The sequence below is a fragment of the Carassius auratus genome, chromosome 21 (genome assembly GCF_003368295.1).
Source record: "Carassius auratus strain Wakin chromosome 21, ASM336829v1, whole genome shotgun sequence".
Lineage (NCBI taxonomy): Eukaryota > Metazoa > Chordata > Actinopteri > Cypriniformes > Cyprinidae > Carassius > Carassius auratus.
The window spans coordinates 14,022,728-14,035,312 of record NC_039263.1 but is presented as its reverse complement, the minus strand read 5'-3'; the positions used below and the strand labels follow the sequence as shown (position 1 = coordinate 14,035,312).

General features: G+C 39.2%; 1 protein-coding gene across 3 annotated transcripts in view; it reads right to left on the bottom strand.

Annotated features, from left to right (window-relative positions):
- Nucleotides 1-9,764, bottom strand: part of LOC113038590 (zinc finger and BTB domain-containing protein 16-A-like) — a 108,551-nt gene extending 98,787 nt beyond the window's left edge. The window contains exons 1-3 of one of the 3 annotated variants that reach the window (XM_026196141.1): nucleotides 9,609-9,748; nucleotides 7,809-7,879; nucleotides 6,050-7,381 (exon numbers count right to left, since the gene is read on the bottom strand). In XM_026196141.1, the coding sequence (XP_026051926.1) occupies nucleotides 6,050-7,290 (1,241 nt within the window). In that variant the 5' untranslated portion in view covers nucleotides 7,291-7,381; nucleotides 7,809-7,879; nucleotides 9,609-9,748. The other 2 variants (XM_026196140.1, XM_026196142.1) reach the window with 2 other exon arrangements.
- Nucleotides 9,765-12,585: the final 2,821 nt, after the last annotated feature.

Sequence of the window (12,585 nt, the reverse complement as noted above, 5' to 3'; positions counted from 1 at the left end):
GTCGCACAAGTGAAACAAGACCAGGACAGGGCAAAAAAGACAAGCCCACCTTCTATGAAACACCAGCCTCTTATCGCGACCAGCCTGCTTTCGCTTCATCTACATCGCCACGGCAACTGTTTAAATCTGATTTCGATGCACGTATACGCACATCAACATGTGCGGCTGAACAGAATGGCTTCAGATATTTTCGCAGACGGTTAGTGTGCCACCTGGCACCGCAGTGGGCTTGCAGCGCCCTGCTCTGTCTGTAATCCTTCCATCTCCAGTTGCAGAAACCAGATAAGAAAGCGGCCAGTGAAAAGCACCCTTAGTGAAAAAAGCCCTGTGAGCAACCGTCCTGTCTTTTTACTGGGCATGTCAGATGCCTATCGCTTTAATAATATGGGGCAGCGCTGTCTGCCTTTACTTTTATTCCTTATTCATGTGCGAATCAAAAAGTCTCTTATTTTCTACATGTGAGTGCCGAACCCAAACCCTGTGCAAGTGATGCCTTAGATATGAGTAGACAGAAGCGAATCAAATAGGAGTTAGGTGGCAAAATTCAACTAATGGACTGCTCTGATACACGAATCAACAAACTTGTTTTCGTCAGCGAGGCTCTGAAGATACAGAGCTGCAGTCAAGGTGCGCAAGTCCAATACACATGATGCAACCTAGTGTTAAGTCTTTAATCGATACATCTCTTGTCTTGACAGTGAGGACAGAAGGCAGATTCCAGATCAGAGGGGTGGTGGTGTAAATCTTTACAGTTCAAGCGAGGCTTTTAAAGCCTGTCCATAATTGGGTGCCTGCCAGCTGCTGCTGTATGTGTGCTGCATAGACAAATACTAGAATCTGAAAGAAAAAGCACTGAAAAAAATATTTCACTGGCATTCAATAAATACGGTTTTCTTATCACTAAATAAAAAAAATAAATGTTTGTGACGGCATATTCTGTAAAATTATGCAACTATAAACTAAAATTGGCTATGAAAACCTGTGAATTAATTTATACTTCTCGGTTGAAAAGCTATGATTCCCTCTTTCTAAGCGGTCTTCCTTAGCACAGAACATCTTGAGAAAGAGAGTAGCTTTAATAAGGCAATGACTCAAATTCATCCTCAAAACACTAACAAAACTCATCTCGAACATTAAACAGGCCATTTCAGATTTTTAGACAACTAGACATGAGAATCCCAACTTTCACAAGACAAAATTTCTTGTCCCAGAAATGTATTGAAAAGGTCAAAATCATTTTTGGGAGGCATTATTTCCATTTTCAAAGCAGCCATGAAGAGTTTCAGAAACTTAATTGGCTAACTTGACAAAGTGAAGGGTCCACTTGTTTGAAGTCTCTTTGGCTTAATTGCAATCATTCTTAATTACCATAAGGCTTTAGAGTTAAACACCACACTATCAAATCAGCTGGCACAGAGGACGTTTCACTTTTAAAGTGACCTAAATGGATAAACTGTCCAAGTTCAAAAGTAATTTCCTGGGTTTTGACTTTCCAGGACATGCCTGGGCATTATGCATGTGACATATACAGTATATCCACCATATATAACCCTGTATTGGGATACAAATACGACATATAACTGAAAGGTCTGTTAAATGTACTATATGCAGATTGTTTGCAGATTTAGAAATACATTGTTTAACTAAAAAAAAAAAAAAAAAATTGTCAGGTTTTATTAACAATTTGAAATATATCTTGGAAAACTTGTTTCACTCATAAATAGGAGCTCTACTTATATGTATATTACCTGTATATGTAAACTCCCCTGGCAAGTGGTATTAATCATCTAAAAAGGACAGTTCACCCAGATAGACATCGTGAAAAATATATCTTGAAAGAATGTTGGTAACCAAACCATTTTGATGACCACTGCCTATGGACCAGAAAAAGCCGAAACATCTAAAAAAAATTTTAGAAACTTTTTTTTACTACATTTCATGGGGTGAACAATAAAACACAGCATATTATAGCAGCTCACTGGTAACACATACTGAACCCAAAGTTCATGTTGTGTGTCACAAATCAAGGGGACAGCCGTTACAGGGACGTTACAGCGCTGTGGTAAGATTCAGCTGCACTTGTGAGCATACAAGGAAAGTTGTGAGGTGCCTCTCACCTCACTGCAGCCTTGTGTTATCTCATTCTGCAGCACCATGAGGACTTATCATCCACATCTGCTCTTAGTATAGTGGAAAGGAGAGCACAGGGTTATCGCTGTCTCTGATATGAACAGATAAGGCCTTGCCTCCTATTTAAACACTGTAGCTAGCTCTACAGTTAGCACTACCTATGCTAACTTAATAACGCTTAACTTTCTTCAATCTGTCTGCCACAAAGAACAACCTAAAAAACATTGCTTAAAAAAAAAAAAAAAGATCTGTCGATCAACTCGATACCTTTTCCAAAAATGACTTTTAGAGTTTGGATTAAATGCAGTGTCTTTTTTTCCTCCTTCAATTTCAGTGCTGTGCATGTTTATTAGTTTCTTCGCCAGGTTGCTGAAATATTTCTGTAATCATTTTCCATGAGTCAAAGGGCCACAAATTGTTTATCTTGGCGAAAAAAAAAATTCCTCCAGTTTGTCAAAAAAAAACAAAAAAAACAAGGCTGTTACGGTACCTCGATTTAGCTCCAGTAGGGAACTCTGGGTGATTGAAAAACAAATAAACTCTATCATTTAGGCAACCCTCAGACATACATCTACCCTAGATATTACAAGATTACTCCAGTGGTCTAGTTAATAGGATAGTCTTGACACTCACATGGTTTTGGAAGCGATGCACACATCATTCAGAGCTTTATGACATAACCCAGGGCAATAGGGAATGAATGCAGCAAGCTAAATTTATGCAGGAAGCAAACACTTACTAATGCGTTCGCACACATCCACACGCAGAAATGGCTCATGCCCAATCTGGGAATAATTACAGACGGTTAACTTGACCTGTGTGCCCTATGAACTCTCAAACAGAAATATTTTTCACAGAGAATGCTCGAGATGGCTGTGACCCTGGCACAAGATGTTGCAAAATAATCTGTAATTAGTAACAAGAGCTGCCGCCCCGTCTGCTGTGAGCTGTCAGGAGCGGTGATGAAAAAACCTTTAAAAAGGAACTAAACCTTATGGCAAATCTGACACTGTCATTCCTTTTATTAAAAGAAGAAGATCACTTTAACTTCTAAAGAAAGAAAAGTACATCGATATCTCTAGCATATAATAAATAAAGAGTGGAAAATCATCTGAATTTTTATGATTTGAAATTACATTCTATTATCACTGTCATGCATCTTTTAGATTTTTTAAAGTATTGAAATAAATACTTTTGAAGATATGATGCAAATTTAAAGAGACAAACATGCCCATCTTAAGAACCCTTAATGTACTGACTCAAACAACAATATGGGTCTCACACAAGCACAGGCAACTTTTAAATTAACACGGCTTGTCAATAATTCTGTTATCAACCTTAAAGGGGTCATATGACGCTGCTAAAAAGAACATTATTTTGTGTATTTGATGTAATGCAATATGTTTATGCGGTTTATAATAAAAAACAACTTATTCTCCGCATTACTGTTGCTCCTCCTAACGTGTACATTTTTACCAAGCTAATTTTTTAAAAATCTTTTTGAAAAGCGAAGTGTATGCTGATTGGCCAGCAATCCAGTGTGTTGTGATTAGACGAATTCCTCAAGCATGTGATGGAAATGTTATGCCCCTTAACATACTGTGTTGCCGTGTTCCGGAAAAAAAGACAAAACCAATAATTACCCATTGCAAACGAGGCATTGGTTGTATCCAGTGGGGACATAATTACTGATTATAATGACTTGTAGTGTCTTTTTAAGCTTTACATTGCGTATTGTGTCGTGTAAACATAAAACCATGTCTGCATTTGTGACATAGACATGTGGGGGTGTATTTAAACAAGGCGTTTAGGAAAAAAATCTCTCTTTGAGTTTGAGACTTTAGTCTTTGCAACTTTAGGGATCTTATCTATGCACGAACAGCTTGTAACACTCCAAAGAGAAAGGAAAACTTGAAATTGCATCATGTGACCCCTTTAAAGTTTACAAGATTGAAAGAGCATTTTTCACTCTGCGAATAATGAAGGTAATTAAGAGGGATTTATTAATGCCATCTTGAGCACTTCCAAAGACAAATGAATATTTGGACTGAAACTGAATCCTCAGATGAACTTTCACCGTTGTGCATTCCAGCAGATTAAGGACGAACGCTCAAACCAGTTTATTCTCAATCCTGGGCCTGTCATTAAGAAACCCGCAGAAAGCAGATCTGCTGAAATCCTGTAAACAACAGGCACTAAAACTCTCACAACTATCAAAATAACGTTGTATGTATTGTGAAATCAATACATACAAATCGTCTTTGAAGAGACACCTTTTCATACAGTTGCGGCTGTATAATCTTATTGCATCTCAATGCAATAACTCCAAGATGTGCACGACTGGCTCACTTTAACTATCTTTTATCCAATCAAAACTCTCTCCGCTGGAGAGCAACTGAACAGCCTGCTTCATGACACAAGAATAAACACAATCAGCCCCTCATTTGAGTCATCGGCTGTTTCTTAAATGCAGTAAATGTGAATCTAAAAGAAACGGTTAAATGTTTATGTGTAACCTGTAAGCATTTATGGGTTACATTTTTTACTATGAATATTGTTGGCTCTATAAAAAATTGCTCATGTATCGCTTTGGATAAAAATGTCTACTAAATGAATTCATTTGAACATAAAATATGTTTTGTCCAATTCCACAGTAATTGTACAAATAAGTTCAACATGTGAATCCTGCAATCTTTGTCTAGTCGACGGCAACAAGGGTGTGGCTGCGGGCTTCAAAAGCTGATAACGTCTGGCGTGGATTTCCTCGCCTCATCCCAGCTCCTTGCAACACCCCACAAGTCACACTGATGAGAACCAGAGGCCAGCCAAGTGGCCAAAAGGTTATGCTGTGGAGGTCGGCACAGGTCCTCCACGTAGACCCTCATTTCCTGGGCTGGACAGTCTGCTCTACCCATAAAGCTAATAAGGCCCTCCTTTTCCCGGTTGGCTGGGGCCCAGCCTGGCCTACTCATCACTGGCCACACCATGGGGGTCAGGGGGGCTGCTTCCCATTAGCCTGCCCCCTCTCCAGGTGCAGCTAATGGGCTCAGCCAGAGCCTCTCCAGGACCACTCGACAGCCACCAGCGCAGGCCTGGAAGTGATCAGCACCCAACGCCTGGAAGCCGTGACAAACAAACGGCCCACTTAAAGGAACTAAGTTAAAAATAATCTTTTTTCTTCACTAGCCTGGGAATGTCTCATCTTGCTGCCTGCACTTGCAGCATTTTACATTTTAGAGTAAGCAAAAGAATTTACAAATATTTTCACTTTTAATCATGTCAAAAGCCTACAACTCTTTTTTTTTTAAAAACCTATTTATTATTTTGCAAAAACAATTTATTTATTATAAATTATAAACAACTACTGGCTTCTTATATACACAGCATTTTCTGTTTACTGAATCCACTGATATTCTTAATGAATGATTCTTTGTGCAATATATTTAGCCATTTCAATAGTTATTACAAGATCTTTTATTGCAACTTTATTGACCTATTTTTCCTTACTCCTTTCAAAAGTTATTTCAGTTGAAGAGCAATTTTTCTTGATAAGGGGAAAGCAAGGAGAAAACATATATGCGCGTAAATCAGCTCTGCAATCATTCTCTCTCATATCCACCACAGGCAGAGTGTTAAGCAAATTGACCTCCAGCATGAAAGAAGATAAGCAATCAACAGTTAACCATCATGACTCATCTTCCACTAACATTTCTCTGCAACGGAGTTCTTTAATCAAAAGAATTTTAAAAAATGGGCACCTTGCGGTCCTTTGTTTCACAGAGCGCAATAAACTAATTGAATTAGGGACCTGCCTTTGCGCCAGAGGGAGGCCAAAGAAATAAAAAAAATAATAAAAATAAAAAAACAATTTGGAAGAGCATGCATTTATGTCAACTGAAAAACAAAAACATGAGCTTACCTGTGTTGCTCTACGGCCTCATTGTCAGGCAGTTCGGCGCCGCACACGTTGCAGCGCTCGTTCGGGCTGCGGCCGTCGGGCTTCATCCCAGCAGCTAACTCACCGAGCTTGTTGAAGAACTCCCTCTGGATGAAGCTCTGAGGCAGCAAGCCCCCGTAGGCACTGAAGTCCATGGACATGGCCAAGGCTGGGGACATGTGCAAGGTTGAGGCCATAGAGGCAGGCATAGAAAGCATTGCTTCGTTCTTGTGGTTGGGAGGAATGCCATAGAGGGACGCCAAGTGCTTTTCGGTCATCCCTGCCATGGCCTCCAGGCCCATCTGGTTGACCTCTGCCTGCTGGTCACCCACACCTTCTTCCCTGACGTAGTGCAGTTCACGGGCACTAGTGATCACGCTGCTCCTGGTAGGGGTGCCAGGCCCATCGCGGTTCTTGTCATGTTCTCCGCTGCGCTCGCCGTTGCTGGAGGCACTGGATTCCATGGCTTTAGGGCTCTCGTGTTCTCCGCTCTCATCTACTTGCATCATCTCTGTTTTGATCTCTCCCATCATGGGGTGGGAGTTGCCATGCAGGGTCTGTTCGGCACCCGCGCCGGGGTGCATGGTGCTCTGCAGGAGGGACTGGCCGATGCTCATCAGGCTGTCCACGGCTGCTTTGGTTGGGCTCATGGTGGAGAGGCCGAAAGAGGTGGACACAGAAGGACTCTGATCCACCATTCCTGGCAGCATCAGTGCTTGCTGGGCAGCTGACACGTATCCGCCACCTTCCTCCACGGAATGCTTTTTCGGGTTCCTGCCATGACGTCCCTTGCGCTCCTCGTCGTCTTCTGCACCTCCGTCATTCATGTCATTTTCATCTGAGGACTGGATGGTCTCCAGTATCTTCAGGCATTGCTCTTCCAAGTACTCTATTTCTAAGATTTCTGCTGCGTACAGCAGGTCATCCAGATCCTCCACTTTAGCTTGAAGCGTGGCAGTGTAGGCATACTCCAGAATCTGCTGGAAGGTCTTTGGTGAGAGAAAGTCGAGAGTGTAATGTTGGCTGTTCCTGTGAAAGAGGATCTCGAACATCTTACTGGTGCAGGCCAACACGGTCCGGTGAGCGTGGAACTCCTGGCTGTCCACCATGATGACCACGTCGCACAGCGTGCCGGCCAGGCGCATCTGATTAGCCTTGAGCAGCAGGGCATTGGGGTGATTGGGGTTTTGGAGCTGGATCATACCCATTTTAGTCAAATCCATAACGTCTCTGAAATCCACACGGCCAACTCATGAGTCTTTCTTTCCACGTAGCAGTCTGTTCAGTTATCTTTGTAAACAAGATAAGGTCAATCTAGAAAGAGATGAAAGAGTCCCACAGTTAGATGCAGCAAACTCACAATGTTTTTCATTTTTTTCTTTGATCTTAAATTAAAAGCCATCATTCTAATTATTTCAGTATAAAAAAAAATAAAGATGCCCTTAAAAAACTAATACTAATATCAGTATGTAAGACTTCAAATGTACTCTGTACTATACAAAATACAAATCTATCATTATTTAAAAGCTAAAAACCTTTTTTAGCAAATGATCCCTTAAAACAAACAAATGAAAAATCCGTCAAAATGCACAAAATAAAACACAAAACGACAAGTGGCCCACATCAGAAACTTGGCTCTAATGCTAGTAAAGGCCGGCAGTAATCAACCCTTTGTTTCTATGTGTTCAAGCTCGCCTCACAAAGCCCATCAACAGCCTCCTGAAATGAAATGGCATCTTACTCAGTATTCTCATCACAGACAGGGATACTGAGCGGAGCATGGAGAGTGAGGCAAGCTGTTGCCAGGAATAGCTGGAACAGAAGATGACACAAAAAAGCTCAGAGCTCCTAAAACACACCAACATGCCATTTTTATTCTAAATACACTTCCATGAACCATATGTAAATTATATGATGTCATTTTTCCTGCTTAATCAGATAAAAACTGCAAACATAAAGCATCAATGCACTTAATTTAATCTTAACAAAAGAGTGCATTTCTTAAATGAACAATTTTAAATGGCTGTGATTTTTTTTATTATATGTAAAATATTTACCTTCATAATAATTTTAATTACTTAATAAAATACATTCTAGCTATAATTTAACGTTTAAAATCTGCTTTGTACAACAGTCTACATACTATATTAAAAACAAAAACATCACCGTCACTTTTAAGTGAAGACAATCAGAGGACGATCCACCACTAATATTTGGTAACAGCAGCGAGAGGCAGCCTTTCCTTTAATAACATTATCATATATATTTAAAATAGTGCATAAAGTAGATAAAGAACGGATGATTTACTCAAACCTTTAATATTTCCCCCCATCTTTTTGATCAACAAAAGCCTCACGGGAGAAGAGCAGACTAGTAAATAAATAGTATTTACATCAAACAACACTAAGACCTTAGCGGTGAATGACGGGCTTTTTCACTGTAAATACCGTTTCAAGACCGCAAGTAAGAGAAAATAAGGATAAAGGACGACAGAAGATAAATATATTCGAGGGATTTCACGCTGTTTAAATTCTACAAAGTACAGGAAGGCGAGTAACAAGTGAGAAATGAATAAGTAGTCTTTGAAGTGCAGTTAACTGAGGAGACGTTAGTAATGACGCCAGTTCACGCACGCGAACTGTACAACTTAAAACAAAAGTCAAGAAACGATCAGTACATTCGTATTAGCCAACTACTGCTGTGATAAGCGTTATCTACCTCATATATGATAAAAAGGACAGATGAAAAGTCCAGTCAGAGATCATTTGACTGATCAATACATGATTATTCAACTGTTCACACGTGAATCAATTGAAGTTAAAGAACCCGTTTGTTATTGTGTTACATACACAAACACATCGGGCGAAAAAGCAAAACAGCGTTACCGTTAAAATAAGCTATTTCAGAATTGTTATAAAACAAGCAAAAAAATCAAAACAAAGGTCATTTTACAACACAAACAATATAATGTTAGTTCGGTTCATTTAGAAAGACAGTGACACGCACCTCCACGGTGGCCCTGATTAAATGACCAGACTTCCTGACAAGCAAAATAATAATCACCAAAACCCCGACATCTGTTTGTTCTATGACATACTTTTTTTCATTTAGGACATGTTTAAACTCTTCGGGTGTTCAATTTGAAGCAGTCACGCTGAAAATAAAGCACATGGAAGCACGTCACTGTCTGGTGCGCGAGCAGACTTCACGTCCCCCGAATACTAAAACACACGCCGCTTACGTCAACATAACATCCCCACATGTGTAAAGATGAACATAAACAGCCACATCCATCAGGTGCCCCGAGCCTGCACCACACTGACAGCCACACTTGTACTTTTTCGGTGCACTCTCCCAATTCACCTTCTCTTGAAGCAACAGTAGAAACCCAGTAACTTGATGTGATGCTGAGCGCAAACACCTCTGACCTACACAACGCGGATCATCTCTTAATGTGAACATTTCCCAAACTGAAAACACACGCAGACAGATGGGTCTGTCAGGAGCTGTGGGTGGTTTAAAGGTGCGCGCCTGTACTCACCTGTCTTGCACGTTTGGCTTCCGAGCGTGCGGTTATTAGGACTGTGGCATAGTAACGCGGTTCACAGTCCCCGCTCGCTCTCTCTCGCTCTCTCTCTCTCTCTCTCCCCCACACACACATACACACACACTCACACTAACTCCTCTCTGCTCGCCGCTTAGCAAATCAACACGGCGGTGACGTCAGCGCACATCCTCGCCGGAGTCCTGACAAACACTGCTAAAGTGAGACACCTAGGGGGCTGTCGAATATAGGCCAGCGTGTCTGGGACATTATCTATCACAGCGTTTGGACTTTAATCATTAACCTCCAGACATCATCACCTTTGCTACCACTTCTACAACCAGGTAACTTCCCACGGAGGTCTTCAGCGAGCGCGATATGTAAATTCGTATTTAGAACCCAGGAGTGCCACATCCACTATTTTTACACTTTCTTGAAACCGATTGGTTCGTAAACGTAAATATGTTATTTTTCTGTAATTCTTGTCTAGCTGTGAGTACCTGGAGCTTTTGTTACAATGCCAAATTCCTTGTGTGCTTGACCCAAATAAACTAATTCAAACAAACAAACATGATCTACCTCAAGTTCCTTTCAGGTTGATGTTCTATAAAGGCAGGCTATTTTAAAATCATCAAGTGCATACTCAACTGTGCTATTACTGGGACACCATGAACTAAAATGTGACCATTGACATCTGAAAGCTGAATAAATAAGCTTTCCATTGATGTATGGTTTGTTAGGATAGGGCACTATGTTTCAGAGATAGAAAGAACTATTTCAAAATCTCAAATCTAAGGGTGCAAAAAAATCTAAATATTGAAAAAAATTACCTTTAAAATTGTCCAAATGAAGTTCTTAACAATGTATATTCCTAATCAAAAATGAAGTTTTGATGTATTTACGGTAGGAAATTTACAAAATATCTCCATGGAACATGATTTTAATGCAATATCCTAATAATTTTTGGCATAAAAGAAAAACTGATAATTTTGACCCATGCAAATTTTGGCTATTGCTACAAATATACATGTGCTACTTATAACTGCTTTTGTAGTCCAGGGTCAGAAATGCATTTTTAACATACTCTCTTTGAATTAAAAAAAATTATGTACTTGAGTGTACTAGTGTATGGAAGATTGTTCAAGTGTAGTACAGAGATAGTATATAAAAAGTGCATTTTATATTCATGGTGTCCAAAAATAGCATAGTTGAGTAGGCTACACTTAGTTGAGCTGAAGTTTATCTTAAGAAGTACTAAAGAATATTTTTTTGTATTAAGTACAAAATTAGTGCGCGAAAATAGAGCACTTTAAATATATTATGAAAGTTAACTTTTTTCCACCTGGGGATGCTTTAAAAAGGAAAAAGATTAAAAGGATTACTCGTATGACTGTAAATGTTTTATTCATTCAATTATTGTGAATTTTTCATCTATTTAAAACTTTAAATGTTTAATTAAACATTTTATAATCAAACAACAGTTCTCGGTAGAATATAATGATATATGCTTAATTTAACTAGAATTATACTTAATTAGTATAGGTAAAATAAATCATGCAGGCTACAGTTCATTAAATTGTGTTGACAAACTAAACATTGTCATTCTACAAATTTTAACCCATTGCCGTCAGCTACATTTGTCACATTTTCAGTGCAATGACAGCCTGAAAATGGAGGGAAACGGTGTAAAATCTGCACTAGACCCTGTAAAGCTTGAGATGGGAGATCATAGAGTGCCATCACCTTTGAGCTGCATGCTGTGCTGGCTTACTTAGGGATAAAGATATAGGCACTGCCCTAATCTCCATCGAATCCACATTTTACTGGAGAGTACTCTAATAAATTCTAAATTATACACAGATTTTTTATTTTTTTTTTTTTTTTAAAATCAAAAGCACAAGCTAACACAGTTTCAGAAAACATGAAATTACATTAGTAAATTATGTATAAACAATATATGTTTACATTAACATTTTTCTTTGAAATCTAACTCTAAAACTTAAGCTCATACATGTACATTCATGCATTATAAACATGTGAGATTATGTTCTTTAATGAAAGTCACATTTATGTGCAATTCATTGGCCTTGGCTCCGCAGGAGTGCAGGAGACACTTAATATTGAATTTGTGTAATTACTATAATTACACATATTTTGATGCATAACACCATGCAATAGCTTCTGAATGCACCAAGATCATGTTTGCTACATATTTATCCACATATTCACATATATAAACAATGATGTACTGAGGTAATGACATACCCTGGAGGTTTTGCTCATGAGCTAACAGTGGATCTTTGTGAATTTCGCTCAAAGCTTTGACTGAATAGGCTCTTTTTACACTTGTATAATCCTGGGGGTGTATTATGCATTTAGGGCCTGCCCCCATGACCTCTGACCCCTACCTCTGACCTTGGCTGGATTTTCTCCTGTACAAAATGCCCTTCCTTGTGCATGGCTAAAAATTCCTTTTGACACTTTTCATCATGTAGGTATCTATTATATCATGCAATTCATCCATAATATCTGAGCCAACTGCAGGTTTAGAGTTAGGCTTAAATTGATTTAGGACACAGTAATTCCTAATTATATTATTAGGTACTTGTTTATGATTTAAGCCTTATAAGTAGCACATGGGACAGTTTACAGATCAAATTTAATTTCATGTTATGTTTTTGGTACAAATAAATCTTAAATCTAATTATAAATGTCTAACATCACACTTTTGGCTGCATTTACAGCATAACGTTTTATTTTCATTAAGAAGAATGGGTGACATTCTCTTTGTTAATGGATTGAAACAGTCATGTTGACACAGCCGTTTGCTCGACTCAGTGCATATTTGCCTTCACTCTCCCTCCAGCCTTATACCTGTTTGGTTAGATGACAAGGTGATCCCTTGATCAATACTGATGTGGTATCAGCAGGCTGAACAATAGAACTGTGTTGGTAAACCTTTACTGGTTTCAAG